At 36.4% G+C, this 18,565-nt stretch overlaps 1 protein-coding gene across 9 annotated transcripts in view; it reads left to right on the top strand.

The window, feature by feature from the left end:
- The window catches only part of MEF2C (myocyte enhancer factor 2C), a 139,957-nt gene that overhangs the window by 113,985 nt on the left and 7,407 nt on the right, over positions 1–18,565 (top strand). For all 9 annotated transcript variants that reach the window (XM_084304864.1, XM_084304870.1, XM_084304867.1 and 6 more), the window contains 3 exons: positions 10,983–11,155; positions 13,381–13,510; positions 14,394–14,529. In XM_084304864.1, coding sequence (XP_084160990.1) covers positions 10,983–11,155; positions 13,381–13,510; positions 14,394–14,529 — 439 coding nt within the window. The remainder of the gene's footprint in view (positions 1–10,982; positions 11,156–13,380; positions 13,511–14,393; positions 14,530–18,565) is intronic.

Raw genomic sequence — 18,565 nt, 5'->3', positions numbered from 1 at the left:
TTCTTTGCATCTTACTCTAAACTTGATTTTTAAACTGAGTTGTATTTTCAGATTGAGTCATATTTTTATTTTTTTCCATACGGTTTTCAGATTATGGCATTTTGTATTTTATAATTAACTTTTTTCTTGACTGAAATAAGTCCTCTTAAGTCAACAGAATTTCTTTAGATTTTAGACCACTATAAATAATAAAATCAAAAGAAATTTTTAATAGCAAGTTTTAAATCAGGGATGGGTATTATAATATTCACAAAAAAATCATATTTTTAGTTTCTTTTTTTTTTTTTTTCCATAATTTGTTTCACTGTTCAGTTTCTGTACTGGCTCCATCTTGACATTACTATTAAAGTAAAGGAGCAAGTGATTCAAAATTATTTGTGAGTCTAAAAATGCTGTCATTGTGTCAAGTACTTGTTCTCTGTAAATGAGGCAGCCTTAAACTGCCTTTAAGTTTGTTCTTTTAAATCATTAGACACTGAAAAGGTCAGTAGTGCATTTTGAAAAATTCATCCCAGGTCTCTTCAGTAATTGAATCTCATATTTACCTGTAAACCAGCAGCTAGTTATATTCTTCTGGAAATGAAGCACAGGCTAACAGTTATCTTCTTGTCTTCTGAGAAATGAGGACCTGGATCTACCTGCCAATATCACAATTGTTTGTGATTTTCTGCTAACTTTTCTTTTCTTGATCATGTGCAGACTCTGGGTGAATGTATTCTGCTAACATTTCAAGAAACACAGGGATGTATTAGTTATAGTTATTAAAATAATAGTTATTTTTCTTCTCTCTCTCTCTCTCTTTTTTTTTTTTTTTTTTCTTTCTAAGCTGTTAGGGTAGAGGCAATCTGGGAGTGGTACCATCTCAAAAAAAAAAAAAATATTTACTAGCAAGAAACAATTATCTGCCCAAGTAAGCCTATTAGGAGTACCAATACAATTATAGATTAAAAAAAATAATAATAAAATAAAAAAAAATAAAAAAGGGTTTCAAAGGCATCTAGTTCTATTAGTGTCTTTTGAAGTCTTAAATATAAATAAAGCAAATGAGCACTAAACAATGAAAATTCAAAGTGTTACTTAAATATTCTCTTCTGTGCCCTGAAATCATGCTTGGCATAGGCAAGAGAAGGTAATTCATAGGCTACAAGTGTGACATATGTTAAACAAACAAGTGAGCTTAGAACAACGATTCCCAAAACAGCTTATGGGCATCCTGCTGGGACTGGGTTTGCCAAGGAGAGCATTATAGTCATTGCCCTTCCCTTACAGCTCAGTCAGTGCACTTGCCCACAGACCTCTCATTTAAAGATTGGGCAAGATGTGGTACAACAGTGTAGTAAACAACAGTTCCTGTCCAAGGAAGTGTACAGTCCAAAAGAAAGAACATGCAGCCATTCATAACAGAGTTCATGATGCAACACTGCCAAATCCAAACAATAAGAAATCATAAATTGGCAGGTTGGCTTAAAGCTGTGGAGGGGGGTGACAAATGAAAAATACAACAGCTCTCTTTTTCTTTTGCCTTTTTCCACTCAATGTATGCCAGTAAGTATTGCTTTTCCAAGCTTTCATCCATATAGGAAGGATACATGCTGGTTTTTTAGTCCTGTATTAATCCAGGAGTTGTTGTTTACAGCAAGTGTCTATAAGTAGCAGACTTATGATGAAGCAGTAACATGGGAATGTGTTTTCTAATGCATACTATGAAGGAAACAGTCTATATAATTTCATACCCATGCAAGCAGTCAATACAGACCTTTCCAAAATTAAGTTATCTTCCTGCCCCTAGCAACTGATCTGTTTTGTACAGCTTCTTCAGACTCTTTTTCACACAGGTAAAAGTCACATTGGTGAAACTCTGAATATGGCTTTGAAATGATGGATACCTCTGTCCATGTAAAAGTCAAACAAAACGTTGCAGCATATGTCAGATGCAAATGTCGGGTGTATGTATTTTCAGCTAGCTCTTACTGATGAAGAGGTCCGCGTAGGCTCATTTGGAGTAGATCTCAGTGAAAATCTGTGAAAATTTGGCCTGCAGTATCTTTCCATCAATTGTGTGTTGACTTGGTAATTTATTTAGTTATTCTGTCTCATCATCTCCATTATCAACAGTGTCTCAATATTTGTATTTATAAAAAGACAGCTTGAAAGGATTGAAAGGGAGAAAGCCCTAAGTTCACATGTAATGAACAATTAAGTGAGTCATACAAACTGTGGTTCTTTGTGAGTAGGATTTCAAAGACAGGCATGATTGACTTCTCCTTTTCCTTTATGACAAGCAGTTACAAATATTCCTGTAGAATGGCTTGGATTCTTAGGAAAAAATCCTTTTCCTAGGGAGGTCTGTGGGAATTTCTTGCTTTACTTTTGTGAGACAGGGAATTCACAATTACTGGTTTTCTATGTGCATTCTTGCTCATTAGGACATCATACTGTCTGCTGTTGCACAGTGCCATCCCTATTCTCGTTCCAATCCATAAAACACAAAAAGGCATTGCAAATAAGCAAACATCTGGATTTCATGTCTGTCCCGAGTCCTGACAGGTATAGTAGATGCCTCCTGGATCTGGAATGCAGAAATGGCGTTGCTCTGAAAAGGAAAGCAAGAAATGCTTTTAAACTCCTGAAGCTGGGACTGCAGCCACATGTGGAAGCTCCTGGCAGTATTAAGTTAATGTGACCCCTGCCCTTTAACTTTTAACATGATTCCACAATTAAAAGATTCGAGACATAGATTCCAGTTGTTTTCCAAACCTCTTGCAAGTTGATTTTTCCCTTAATAACAGTTGGAACAGTCTGCCGGAAATAAATGCAGGAGGAGACAGGTATCAGTCAGTTACTGATCTATTCTTTGTATCTACTTAAAATTTAAAACAAACTTAAGCACTATTATCTCTGTGCAAAACACTTTCCTTTTGTACGTGTATCAGTTGTAATAACATAGGGAAGTTTTTAAAAAATAGGCTGCATCATTTGTGTTTAAAATAGATAGTTTTGAAGTTTTCCTGGTGTTAAATTTTAAACTCTGCATTCATCATCTTTCATAATTGTGCATTTAACAAAAGCAGACATGTAAAGACAACTTTACATGTAGCTATATGCCTAAGGGAAAAAAAAAAATCTTAACAGATAGTTCTTTGGGGACACAATAAAGTATATTTTCAAATTATATACTCATTTTGTAATTGGAATGACTTCTTGTCCTGAAATATTTTTTGTTGAAAAGCATTTTCTGCAAAGCGGTAATTTATTTCAAATATCCAAAAAAGCAAAGGATACATCATCAGCAAATATTTTTTTCAAAAGCAGATGATTTGTCAACAGCTCTCACTCAGGCAGTCAGGAGAAGAGATAAGTCCCCTTCCCAGGCTCATATATTTTTCCTACATGTCTTCAGATAATATTATATTTTCCAGCAGTGTAGTTTTCCATCTCACACAAGTCTGCTTTTGCTTTCTTCTGACACTAGAACATACATACTAGATATGATACTAGATACTAGTTTTTAATACATACTAGATGTATTAAAAACAAACAAACAAACAAAAAAGAAAAAAAAAGTTTGCTTGTTTTTGCATCTTTTGCTTGTTTTGGTTTTGTTTGTTGTTGCTTTGGGATGAGTTTGGTATTTTTGTTTTGCTTTGTTTTTAGACAGGACTAGAATGGAGTAGCTTTTCAGCTAGCAAACAATGTAAAGGAAGATTCCACTACAAGCACATTACACAGTATTTAATAGTTTTTCTGGAATAATAATTAAGTTATAATCCTAGTAGCCAGCTCGGTCCTGAAAATATACTTTGGAGAGGTGGTTATCACAGGCAGGTGAGATCCGTTTATGGTTTGTGCATACTACACATTAAGAGATCAAGTCTGTGATATTAATGCAAGATTTTCAGAAAATGTGGTTATACCAGCTAAATTTCTGATAAACATTTTTGCAAACCATCCTTGATTTTTTGTGTTGACCTAATCTAAGGGAGTGTAGTGCAGAAGATTGCTACATTCCTACTGGAAGGAATGGGCTAAGCCTTGCAGAAGTGAGCAGTCAGTGACACAGGAGCACTGTGCAAGGCAGGGTAACATTGAATCGGGGACATCAGGGGAACAGCTACAACTAGAATAACTTTTTCACCATGGCAATACACTTTCAAGTGTCAGTCTGATCCCAGAAATCTTGCTTGGACCTTAAAAACATTATGCAGGGCCCTCATTTTTGTCCTACAGAAGTTTAGTCTTTATAAAGCACAAAACTGAAGAACACTGATTTTTCTTGAAATTTTCGATTTAGTTACTGTGCTGATTAGGTGAAGATTCAAGATAAACAAGGTAACTTGAAATATATGGTTTTAGAGATAGACATAGATACAATTGTGTTAGAACAAATCAGTGTTGTAGAAGTGGAAATAAATGAATCAATACAATCAGAATTAAAGATATAGGAAACAGAGCATTTCTGCATTGCAGCTAATTGAATTTGAGATTCATGAAATGGGATACCTTAAAGAATTATGAAAGCAAATAGTAAGATGGTATCATCAGACAATTTAAGAACATAAGCATGGGTTACCCATTGCTTTCCTTCTGTGTTGAGGAATGAGGAATAAGGATAATTGTGTCAGCTTGAGGAAGGCAGAGCATGCCTCCCCCTTCTGTCAGTGTACACAGAGCTTGAGACAGACCTTTGCTGTGATGTATATGCTCCTGTTCTGAAGGTTGCAAGGAGGGAGTCCAGAGGTGTGCTGAAACACCTGCCTGCAGCTTGGGAAACCTCATTTTGAAATGTTTTGAAGGGGTGCTTGCTGTTCCTTGTGTGGGCAGAAACATGGTAATTCCATAGACAGTCAGGTGACATTTTTACATGTACTCTATTAAGGTGTGAACTCCTAACAGACTAAGGTGGGAGAATATTTCATACAAGAACTACTTCAAAAATATTTAAATATGGATCTTATTATAGCAACAAAACATGACCACAGAATTAGTGATCAGGTTGGTTTGCGATGCACTTAGTTACGCAGTTGACTCAGCAGTAAAATATTTGCATGAAATGTAATGGTCAGATTTCTGTTCTCATCCTGCATGTAAATATACCTATGCATTTCTCCGCTTGGCTGAAACAGCATCTCATACTGCTAGCCTCCTAGATACACGGCATTGCCTTAGATTTCCAGAAATGAGTTTTTCAGTGCTTTCTCTGTCATCAGGTGGCCAAAGGGCCACTTCTTTACTTCCAGCTTCTGCCTGAGAAGCACCCTGTCTATTCTGAAGGAAACCTGCTGAAGTATAGGACACGCGTGTCCTTTTTCAGTCGTAGTTGCGTGTACCTGCAAACACTCCATGCAGAATAGATTGTGAGAGCGTTCCAGGTTTCAGACGGCACTTGTGCCAGGGTCAGAACTAATTCTGACTACTACATCCATGTAAACTGTTCATTAAGATCCTCTGCATGAAGATACAAAGAGGAGGAGCTGGTGGTCTTTAGCTCCTTAATGATGAGGAGCACACTGCCAGGACACCACAGGGGCAGGGGGAAGCTGAGCTGGGGAGCCAGGAGGGCTTCCTGGGGGAGGCAGGGCAGTCCCAGCCCTGGGAATCAGGCTCCTGGCCCCTGGGTGGGGATAAGGATCAGGCCCAGGGAGCCAGAGGACTGATTAGAGGGCTGTTAGTGACAGTCGATGTGAGATGTAGCCATAAGGCCGATACTGTATGTGTAGGTTCAGAGCCTAAGTGCTGCAACTTTTTTACTCTTTCCATCCAAAAAGCGGCTGATATTTCATAAGATGCCTGAGAACTCTTCCACATACAGTCCATAGATTTTATATACCACATCTGTCTCAGTTGGCTCCCAGCAATTCAGCAAAGAAGGTCCATTAGAGTAATGCTTTGGGAATAGGCAGCTACTTTAACATAAAGATTTTCTTTTATTCTGGGTGAGTGTATCTGCAGATTGGTTTTCTTCTACCGCTTGCAGCTGTTAAAGGTCTTGTACTGTGACATGACTAGCCTGCAAGACGTGAGTAAGAACCTCCAATTATCTCCTTTAAAAATTATGTGTAGGTAAACACCAGTACAGCTTCCTGGCATGAGTGCATTATTGTCAGTATCTATGTTGTTTGGGTCGTAAACAATAGCCTGTTCCAATGGTGTGTATGCATTAAAAAATACATATACATATAAGACATAAAAAGAGAAAAGGAGCACATTCTTTGTTTTTTAATTACTGTTAGGAACAATTATCATTCTTCTCAGTAGTAGGAAGCAAAATCAAGTGAAGAGTGCAAAACTGGATGTAAAATTAGCAGAATGTTTATTACTTCATTGATTTATTCTTCCTTTCTTCTTGATTTATTTCTTCCTTCCTTTATTTATTTATTTATTTATCTTTTTCTTTTTTCTTCTTTATGCATTTTCAAGTCCAGGGTAAATTATAGCATACTTAGGTCTCATATTTATATAGATTTATTCTAAATTTAACAATCCTTTTGGGAGGCTTGGTGGTCTATCATAATGTCATGTATGTGATGCGCATTTAACATAACCCAGTAAGAACCAGGAATCCTGCATGAAATGGAATGTACGTATCCTTAGTGGAAGAATTATGATAATTTCCACACGTAAGAGCATATGCTTGTTGAGAAGTTGAAATTACCATTAATATTTATTGAGACTAGTTCAAGAATTTGAAAGCTCTTTTCTTATTAAAATTAATGGGAAGTAGGCATCCCAGGTGCCTAAAGATCTTGTAAATTCTCAATCCATATGGTGAGTGAGATGCTTTAGAGAAATGAAAGAAAGATCAAAGGAAGGACATATACATTGTGTGTCTTGCTCTTAGTTCTTCTAGGACTACTATAGTGTTTTTGTTCATTCATCATATTTTTATATATTTGAAATTACAAATTAAAAAAAAATCAAGTTGGAATGTGACAGGATCAAATCTTTAAGAAATCAGAATGTAAAAATTGTCCATTTTTTCAAGATTTTGAGACTTTGAATCATAACATTGCTGCTCTAAAATGCTGAGCGATATGGAAATAAATAATTGACTCCTGATTGGTTTTACCTTAACATTTGAGAAGCTTCCTATCTTAAATGTTCCCTAGAGAAGCATTGTCCTAACAGAATATCAAGAATTGCAGCCACTTTGCAATCACTGTCACACAAATGACACCACTATGAAGGAAGAGAGCTAAACTTTGCTCCCTGTCCTGTCCTGAATAAACCCGTGCCTTGCCTATGCCCTTAAATTCAAGATAGCATTGCATGAATTTTCAACATAGTTCAAATCATAGGTAGATTAATTAATATATCAATATTAATATATATTGATATTAATATATCAATATATTTGTTTGTATTGACTAACTACTGGTGCATAAAAATACCTTTTCTGGATGTTTTTAAAAAGTGATCTTGTAGGGATTAATTATGCAGTGTCTACATGGACAAAATTCCCACTGAAGTCAATGGCACTTGTGCCTAATTGCAGAATGTGGGAACATACCCAAGAAGAGCATTCCATGCTCAGAAGGCATTTGTCTTTATATTCTGCCATTAGTCCCAGTACAAAGTCTGGCACTGCGTTTCATGATATGTGCTGCTCCACTAGTTCTGTCTAGAAACAAGCTCTTTTATGTGTAAAATATTTTTACTCTTTCAAATCAGTATAACAAACAACAAGTGGAAAAATAATTTTCTCTGAAAACTTCTTGAATTGAGAAAGCTATAAATTTACAAATTCTGACATATGCCCTTTAAAACTTGTACATCTACTGTTTTTATTTTCATTATGCATTACAAGTGCTATCAATAATGTTTAAAAATGTTCTATTCCAGAAAAAATATGGCTTTTAACCAGATAAAAATGTAAAGCCAACTTGCTCAAAAATCCATCTGTTTTTCATTTTCATATAATCTATAATCAGGAAATCCATTCATACACGACATATAATTTTTGTGCTTTCAAGTGGGTAGTGGAATGTGATGTTCTGCATACAGTCACATCTAAATTGATAATTGTCCAGACAAAGCGTAATTTTAAAGTATAGGATGAAGGAAGGTTTAATTTGTATATTAGAAGTCTTATACATTTTTTTGCCTCTGCATGTAAATGAGACCATTCTCTTTGGCAGATTTATCTGAAGGTGGGACAGCTGCCTCAGAGCAGGCCACAGCTTTCTGAGTAAAGAGGATACGGTTTAAAGAGCTGGTTTAAATGCAGACTCTTCTTAGCAGTAAACCGCATGCATGCATTCATCACTGATTTTCAAATGACGGGTTTCTATATCACTGGTTTAAGGTCCACAGTCTTGAATTCCTGAATCCACATGATACCAAAAGAATAACAATTTGGTGGCTGGAAAGAGGGGTGGTTATTATATGGCTCCAAAATGCTAGCTGGAATAATATGCCATGAACAGCAGAAATCTAGTAGTAAAGAGAAGATTGCAGCAGCGCTTAAAATAATTTGATGTTCCAAAAATATAAATATAAGATGTGTTATCACTGTTCAAAATATTTTACATTTACATTTACATTAGTAAATAATATAAAGGCCTGGCTAAAGTTTCTGAAGACTGAAGTTTGATAAGGGTGCATTCTTTCTCTTAATTTTAATAGAAAATTATATGAAGTTGGTCTTCTGTGGAAAGTGAGAGTTTTTTCTTGTAAGGATTTATTTTCCCCAGAAGACACAACCATAGAAAAGAGTATATAAATCACACAATGTGCTGTTTATCATTAAGTATCTCAGGTAGTATATTGCAGAATAAAAGGTATATGTATAAAATACTTTAGCTTCATTTTCACTCTCTGAACCAATGCTTGTCATACAACAGATTTCACAAGGTAGCTTTACTTCCTGTTGTTAAAATACCTCCTGTACGAAACCAGCACCAGAGCAACCCTGCATCTGCTTCAGTTTCTTCTGTCGATCACTTCCTTGCATAACTGTTTTGCAGTATTCGGTTTGTGTACAATCACATTCTAAAAGGTGCTGTAGTTTCCAGAAAAAAAAAACAAACTTTATATTCCAAATGCCCCTTCTAATTTCATTATCTCTAACAGTGCATATCATTAATTAAAGCATAGTATGTATCAAGTCCATGCTGAGAACAATTGTTTGTTTAAAAAAAAAAAAAAAGCCTACTGACACAAAATGGAAAACTTGCCAGCATTCTGCTGGTTTAAGTTGATAAGAATAAAATACACTTTTTAAGTAAATTAATTTTATTTCACTATCTGTAAGCTATTATCAAGGAAATAACAAGATTAACTGTAAAGAATATTTTTATTTTAAAATCTCTGAAATTATCTGTGTTCTTCTAAGTTTTGATCATAATTCCACTTTGCCGAGGCTTGGGAGATGGTTATAAGAAAAATCAAGAGAACAAACAAGCCTGGCAAGACCAGTGGCTAAAGGTACCTAACGAATAAGGAAGTCAAGAGCTTTGTGATACTTTTCCTGTTGTCCAAAACTTAATGGTTACAGTTCAAGGTCTTCCAGAGCCTAAAGTGATTTTGTGGTTAATAGCCTTTGCAAGATTTTTCTTCCATGGGTTTTCTGTTCTGGTAAATACAATTAACTGATGTGCTCACTGATTCAAAATATGATTTAATGTTAGTCGTACTTGGACACACTTCATTAACATAACTAGAAAACAGGTTCGCTTGCATTTACTGTCACTTTTATGACCACATCACAGATTTAACAAATTTAGTTCCGTAATCCATTTATGTCCAGGAGGGCTATAAACCCCATTTTACATGTGAAAAGAGTGAGGCACTGAGTATCTCCCTGACTTCAGTACTGCAAAAGAAATGGTGTTGGTGCAAGGCACCTACCTCCACTCTCCCTAACTCTTCTTCCCACACTGTTCCTAGGTGGTGTGTCACAGCTTGCTAGCTGTGAATTAACAGTGAGCCCAAACATTTGGTCTTCCTAACACTTGTCTTCCCTAACATTTTTTCTACCAGTATTTGTCTGAAAGTTTTCCTTTGCTGTATTAGTTCTCATATGAAGACAGTATTATGACTGGGCAGTTTCTGTATTCCTCTTGACCATGTTGAGGCAGATTTTTAGTACTACACTACAAAGTTGTCTCTTTCCCCAGACCTTGTAGGTGGGAGATGAGACTTCATGGATGGAAAAGGAAGGTCACATTTTTAGTGCGGTGGTAGGTCAGTAGCAGTACAGATACACACTTGCCAGTACTACTTAGTGAGAGAAAGAAACCCTTTTATGAAAAATAAAAAGAGAGGAGGAAAAAAAAAAAAAAACTAACGAAGCATTTGCCTGTCAGAGCTCCTGGGGTTTGCAGAGAGCAGCAAAGAGATGAAGATGAAAGATATAGAGGCATTCTCCAAATAAGGCTATGCTCTTGCTCTCATTGACTTTAGTGTTGACAGAATCAGGTCCAAAAACTGTGGTGAGAGAGTGCAAAAACATTTAAGAATCTTCCTAGTCCTACCCCTGCCTTTTCTGGAAATTATAGCCTCACTATACTCATCCTTTGTTTAAAAACAAAACAAAATCATAAACTGGAAAGGGCTGAGTCAGGCATGGCAGAACCTTCCGTAGTTGTCAAGAAAACACTACACAGCTTTGAAGGTTTTTTTTAAGCCAACTTTTTCTGACTCTTTTGTAAGGAACAAATAAGATCTTTTCTGTTCTGAGTGCATGGTATATCGTGCTATGTACTATACAATGGTAAACAGAGTCATGTAATCACATTGACCTCGGCACATCACCAAGATGTCAGCTACCATGACAGAAAGTGTTTTAAGAGCAGTTGTTCCAAACATGGCATGTGTCATACTTTATAACATGTCTTTTTTATAAAGACACATTATACAACACTAGCATTTACCTTGACTTGTTGTATATGAAAGTTTTAATGTTCGATCTTAAGAAATACCATTGTGCTTACAATCCTTCTCTCTTTTTTTTTTTCCTGTTTTTTCTTTTTCTTTCTTAACAGGAAATGGGTATGGCAACCCCCGCAACTCACCAGGTCTGCTGGTCTCACCTGGCAACTTGAACAAGAATATGCAAGCAAAATCTCCGCCTCCAATGAATTTGGGAATGAACAACCGTAAACCAGATCTCCGAGTGCTTATTCCACCTGGCAGCAAGAATACAATGCCATCAGTGGTAATGCATTTTCAAAGCTTTTTTTTTTTTTTTTTTTTTTTAAATCTCCTTCAGATAAAGTATTTAAGAATTTCAAGGCCTGCTAAGCCAACCAAAATCAGTAGAATAACATTCCACATTCTTAATCGTTTTGTCTTTCTATCTAGATAGCCTTAAGTCTTGACAGTGAGCTGAGGATGTAGGCAGATCCTTTTGACTGCATTTATGAAGCCATTTTTACTTCCTCCCTTTTTTCTATGGACTTGCAAAGTAGGAACTGTGTCCTGCACAGTCTGAACTTCTTCACTCTCCTTCCTAGTAGTTTGGGGAGCCTTCCCTGGATTTATTATAATCCTAAATTTAATCCAAAGTACTCCTAACCTACTATATTTTTCTTAAATATTTAGTCATGCAGACTCTCAGCAGATGACAGGTTAACTACAAATAAATGAATTTGAACTCTATCACTCTGAGCAACAACAGACAAATTTTAGAATGATGAGAGGTAGTACACAGATAAAGCAGGATAAGGCAGAGCAACAAACTGCTCTACCTCCTGCCAGGATTAACAAGATGTAAGCAGGCTATTATGATAGAAGGTTGAATCATGAAGGTATTATGTGAGTATCTTGCAGTTCCCTTCCAAAAGTGGGTTAGTGGTTGCAAGTAAATCTTTCATGAGTGTTTCAACACTAGAAGTGAGCTTGATTAAAAAAAGGATCTTGATGGTAAATTTAAGTGATGCTATAAACACATATTTCTGTTATGTAACAGACACTATTAAAACAACTTCCAAGCTGGCTGCTTTAGCCTGATGCATTATAAATTAACTTTGAACTTCAAACTAAACTCCCCACAAATGGGATGCTGGCTTCTGAGAGGTTAAGTAACAAATAATCTCCTACAAGGCAAAGCTCAAAGTCGACCAAGGCAGTGACAAGCTGTCTGCATTGAATGATTTATTCCAAGGTCCTTAAAAATGATACTTTCCAAGGGAATCTGTGAATGGTCAGGTCTCCTGAAACCAGGTATAGCTACACAGTCTGCAGCCACTCAGGCTGTGGAAGAATTAATGAACTCTTAGAGAAAGACTCGTTCTTCAAGCTGGATAGATTGTCCTCGCAGTTGAGAGAAACATCTCGGTAGAAGGACAAAGAAGAGATCTGTGTTATTTTTCCAGACTATGCTCAGAAATTATTTAATTTGCTGCCCCTCTCAGTTGAAGCTATTCACTAGGCTATAAAATCTGCACCCTGGTAAATATCTACATTCACTGATTTTTAATGCTCCTTTCCTATGCACTCAGTCTGAGGATGTTGATCTGCTCCTGGTAAGTGGTAGTGATGTTCATCCTAATAATGAAATCATAAAATAAAAAAAAAAAAAAAAAAATATGTTATTTTTTATGTTGTATTGATGAAATGGTTGAAGCCAAACTGAAAACATTATAATAGCTATATCATGAACAAAAAAGGTTATCATAATCTTTGAAATCCAGCAATATGGAAGACAAGGTGCAGTTGTTGCACATATTCAAATTACTCGTGCCAATATAAAGCTTTCCTGGTGCTGATGTTTTGCTACCATGTAACCTGGTGCCGCTGAGGATGGCACGGCCTTATTACAACTTTTTGATGGCTCTCTGGACATTTTACCCTGAGACTTCCAGGGTTAGAGCTCTCTGGTGCAGGTTTTGCAGCAAAATGTGCAATGCCCCAGAGTTACAGCGGAACACGTTAGCTGCTGTGGCGCCCAGTGCTCTGTAAGTTTGCTTTATTTCTGCAAAAAACGAAGTGTTCAGAGCACCATCTGCTGGTGAGGGTTCACCACTCAGCAGCCCCAAAGGAGCACAGCAGCCAGGAGGGCCGAGTTTGGGGTTCCTCCCTCTGCCTCCAGTCTCTCCTTTGCATCTGAACAAAAGGGAAGACAATGGGGATGGAGCCTACATATTTCATCAGTTTCTCACACGATCTGTTCCTCTACCCACAACAAAATCAATCTTCCCCGTTTCTAGGGCAGTTACCTAGGAGATACTGATGTAAAGGGTTACTATGGTGACTGCTGGTCTCTCAGAGGCTTGCAAATGATAGGGTTGGCAGAGTTCATAAAAGCCACATGTTAAACGATTAATTCCCAGAAATTTGTACCGGCTTGTGTTTCTTATGCACAAAGCACACCCAGAAAGGTAATGCGCTCGGATGGCTTAAACCCGGTCAATAATATGTTTATTTTACTTACTTTAAAAGAATCAGAGGATAAATAACTCCCAGTCTGCTCAGTCATTGGCTACTCCAGTGGTTTCCGTAGCAACTCCTACTCTACCAGGGCAAGGGATGGGAGGATACCCATCAGCCATCTCAACAACATATGGTACTGGTGAGTATCGGAGCGCTGTGCGAGGGCTGGGGGAGGGAGCGAGATGCTGACAAGTGTCGGCCGCACTGGTAATGAATTAGCTTCTGTTCCTTGGGAGAAGCTGAAGGATTCATAGCTGATGTGCTTTTACACCTCATTTGCTTACTCTCTATCTGTCACTGACTCGAGAGATGTCTATTTAAAAGCTAAGTTGTTCAAATAGAAAACTGCTAAAAAAAATACACAAAATAAACTTCTCAAAAAAATACTCAAAAGAAACTTCTCAATCCTCTTCATACAACAGGTAATTTCCTGTAGTTGGGTGCACCTTCCTAAAGTCACAAGGGTAGTGCTAGTGAGCAGTTTCACTGGTTTCAAAACAGAGGTCAGCATCTCTGTGGGCCGTCACGTAATTACCTGGGAGACTGAAATGAAGCCTCAAAAGAGCCTCAACTTCCCGTTGCACATTGCTATTATACAGATCATGTTGATCTGCAGATTCTGTCCTTCTAGAGAAGACATGCACTGTTCAGACACTGGCTACGCACCAGGTTCTGCAACAAAGACTGTAACCAAGTGTTACAATATTTTTCAACTTTTTGACATTGTCAGAATGCATGTATAGTCACGTTGGTTATATAAAGACTAAGAATTCTTTGGATCTCGCAGACCCAGAAAAAGAGCCAGTAAATTATGGAATAATTATTAGTGCATTATTTGCTACCAACTTAATGAGTTGAGGGAAGAGGAGAGTCTACTTTTTCTGCTGCAACTGGATGTGATTGGTGTAATTAAGATAAAAAGGCTTATAAATTGTCACGTGAAAATTATGGTGCAAGTTATTGTTTAATTGCTTCCTCCTTAATTCTCTTTTAATCATTTTCTGTTCTATTTTCAAATCTAGAATATTCTCTGAGTAGTGCAGATATATCGTCTCTCTCTGGATTTAATACAGCCAGTGCTCTTCATCTTGGTTCTGTGACTGGCTGGCAACAGCAACACCTACATAACATGCCGCCGTCTGCCCTCAGTCAATTGGGGTAAGCAGTGTTTTCTTTAAACTACTATATTGTTCTACAATGTCTTCAGTATCCCCAGGAGTCCCAAATATGCAATAAATCAACACAACAGATCAGCACATACTTACTATCTCTAGGAGCTCCATTTCCCCAGACTGGTACAACATATTTCATGAAAAGGTTGCCAGGTAGCTAGAATGGAATATTCTGTGTCTATGACATTTTCTCAGTAGTGGTTATGTTTTACTCTTTATTTTTTTAAATGGCATTTTACCTCACAACAAGGGCAAAACTAAACACTTACCTCGTGCTGTTGTATTTTGCCATTATGCTTTTTATTTCCAGTTACTATAGCACAAACATTTACAATAAACTTGGAATTTTTCCAAATATTTTTAATCAAGTAAGGGTTACAAAATGATTTGACCTGAGATTAAGCCTCAGCCTTATATAAGGCTCCCTCACGTACTCCCTTCTACTCAGTTCTGACATTCAAGTTTCGTTTCTTTGGAAATGTTTTCTGCAAGCAAATAACATAACTAGGTCTAAGAATCAGTAAACCCTTAGAACTCATGGTGGTTTGCCTACGTTGAGGATAGGTGTTCGTGCCCTCTAGTGGCTAATTTCGAGACATTTCTTCCAAGATTGGTGAAGCACACTGCTAAACTGCTTCAATATTTTTAAAAGTCTAAAACTTCACACGGGGAATTTACCTAATGCATTATTGAAAAATAAACCTAATTGCTTATTCAAGTGAATGAGACTAGTAAGATTTTCAAAAATCCTCATATCTGCAGTTTCTGTTGAGTAAGGTTGTAGTTATTCACCAGTATGCTTACATGCTTATACTAAGGTTTGGACAGAGATGTTTGGATTTATCAAGTTTTCATTGTAAAAATACAAACTGAAGCAACTAAAGTATATTTATGAGACAAATTTAATTCTCAAGCATTTGAAAAGCAAAGTTCTTTCCAGAAAGAGGCATTGCACAAGTGCAGTAATTTTTGCAAGACAGTTGCCATAATCTGAAAATATTTAATACTATAAACGTGGTTTAAATTTCAAAATTCGCCTTCTAATTTATCTGACCACATTTTATAACTTACTGTAATTTCTTTACCATGTACAAATAGGTTGAATTTTTAAAGAACAGCTATACAAGTGCCTTAGAAGAAGCATAGACTTTTTGAAACACCACATATATAAGCATACGTGGATACTTTCTAAATAAAAACATAAAACTGAAATAGTTGGTGTGTTAGAAAAAGTAGTCTTAATACCTTTCTGCTATGCTTCTTCTATTTTCTTTTTGAGGTTGCAGTGTTTCTGGGGCAACATTTAGGTTAACTGGTCAACTAAAGACATAACATCTCAAATAAATTGAAAGCTCACATGTTAGGTATCAATGTATAACCTTACAATAAGCTGATTGTTTTCAGTGGTGTACCAAAGAATGTAATAAGGATATTTGGTTAACCAAAAAAAAGTATAAATTAAATCCTAAACTAACTACATGCCTTTCCAGATATGTCACACATCATCATCTGTTTCTAATTCATATCACAGAATGCCGAAGTGTAATGGCTGTGGCTGGTGGAATACATTCTGAGTCGCTACTTTTATTATTATTCTTTCAGTGATTTGTAAATGAATTCAGCTATGAAAGCTGCTTCACTGACAGTTCTGATGAAGCCTTCCATGTGTGCAGAAAATCACATGCATTTCTTTACTTTATTTTAGTCACTGAGTTGTACATGCAAAAGGACCTATTCTCCAACTTTTGGATTATTTAAAAAACTTGAAATTGTACAGATCATATTTAGTCCATGTCAGCCTAAGCTAGAGTTAGCAGAAAAATAAGAACAAACACACAAAAGTGTAGTAACCCCCAGGCATTTGAGAAAATGAATGTAGAAAGATTTGACCACCCATATCCTGAGGAAATCTTTCACATGTTGGAAAGATTTGGAAACAGTGAGATGTTTGTTGGTAACATTTGGCTGTAAAGACCTGCAAAAGAACAGTTACTGGAAGAGACAACCCAGTTCTCCAGCAGGTTTTGTTTTACACCGGAGTACAAAGGTGAAAACCAGCTCTACTTCTGCAAGGCACGGCAGAAGTATGTGCATAGCAATAGAATAGGGGATACTCAGGTACGTTGGCTGGCTCCATATAAGTCCCCCGCTGTTTCAGCAGCACTCTCACAACCATCTTTCAGATAACTGCAGAAGATCTCTACAACCCAGGTCTAACCTGTCACATTGACCCTGCAATTAGCAACCATACCGGTGCCAGTGAGCCTCAGGGAAAGTGTCTGAGATGGGAATAGTTCACTTTCCGTGCTTGTACTAAGCCTGGTGAACAGGACAGAAACATAGAGTAACATCTCTTTTGATGTGACTATGATATTAAAACAAGTCAGACTCTTCAACATTCTAATTAAAAAACAAAATAGTACTTTTGCAGCTTTTTAACTAGGTCTATGTCTGGAAAAAAAATACACATTAATTCTATTAAAAATCAAAATGTATTCCTCCCAAAACTTAAGGGTTTTGTCTGAATATTGCTGCAACATCTCTCATGTTACAGACAGAAGGTTACATCATTCCTAATTTTGAAATGAATAATCTAAATTCTTTAAACACCAGTCCATTAGATAGAAAATGTTCTCATTCTGTATTTCTCAGTTTAAGAGAGGATCTTTTCTTCCTCAAGTACCATCCGCAGTTGAAATTTTGGCTTTCCTAAAATATAAGTGCAGGCATAGAAATGCAGTCAAAGTATTTAATTTTGAGAATCTTCAATACAAACAATTGTTTACGTAAGAGAAGTTTCTCCAAACTTCAGCCAAGCTGAATGAAAGATTTACTCAAATAAATTTATACTGTTGATTTGTTCTGTATTTCTTATCCAGCAAGCTACTTATCAGAGCTACTTTTGATTAGCTCATTGCCAGACATAGAGATGGTTAAATATTTTCTTTAGAACATTTTTACTGAAAAATTTAGATGCAGTGACATTATGTTTTGTGAATTTATGTATCATTTCTGCCAACTTGATTGTTTTGAATGAAAGCCTTAAATATTTCAGATAGAGAATTTTTATTATGCCACCATTGTAAATAAGATACTCTAGTGGTTCAGTTTCATAATATTCTGTGTTTAGAAACTTCCTTTAACAGTGTGGACCATAAAGTGCGAGTGCTGATCAAAATATCTGGACACAGAAATCGTTATTCTGCTTTTACATTGATCAAAAAATATGAAAAACAAAATAATATAAAAACAAACAAACAAACACAAACCCTTTGCTTCTACCTGAAAGGCAAACGGAGGAGGGGAGGGAAGGTTGCATTACGAACAGGTCAAAAATATCCAGATTTACATCCAGGTACACAGATTTAGAGAAACAAGTTTATAAGGAAAAGGAAAGAAACGTGAGGTGCTTTCTTCCTTTAATTGTCACTGTATAATGTTGAACCTGGATAGGAACCAGCACTTCTCCCATGTGGCTGCTAAATCAATGTCACATTTGCGCTCACGCTGATCTGAGCAGAAACTGCTGTGTAAAATTTAAACTTTACAGGGACAATGAGGAAGAGAAAAGTTACATGTTTTCTTACAGTAAATATAAGGAAACAGATGATTACATCAACAATAACGTATTGTGTGGCACTTAGAGAGTGCTTGTAGTTATACACAATCCTTTAAAGTCATTTGCTTTATTTTCTCTGTGGATTTTCCATATTCAAAACCTGTTTGTTTTTCAATGAACTTAGTGCAGATTTCACGTGATGAAAATAGCACAAGCCAGAACCAAAACTGCGTATTTATATGAAGCTGTTTCTACATTCACACACATGCATACACTCACCAAAAATAAATAAATAAATAAATAACATAATAAAAAAAATTACTAGCAAAAAGAATTATATATATTTATAATACAGCTTCTATTCAAAATAGAGATCCATTCTCTGCTGAGAACACAACTTAAAGACTGCACCTAAGTACGTACTCTTTCACCATTGACTTCTACGTGTAGTAGCAGGTTTCCC

The sequence above is a fragment of the Netta rufina genome (assembly GCF_964035555.1).
Source record: "Netta rufina genome assembly, chromosome: Z".
Lineage (NCBI taxonomy): Eukaryota > Metazoa > Chordata > Aves > Anseriformes > Anatidae > Netta > Netta rufina.
This window is presented reverse-complemented; position numbering and strand designations above follow the sequence as displayed.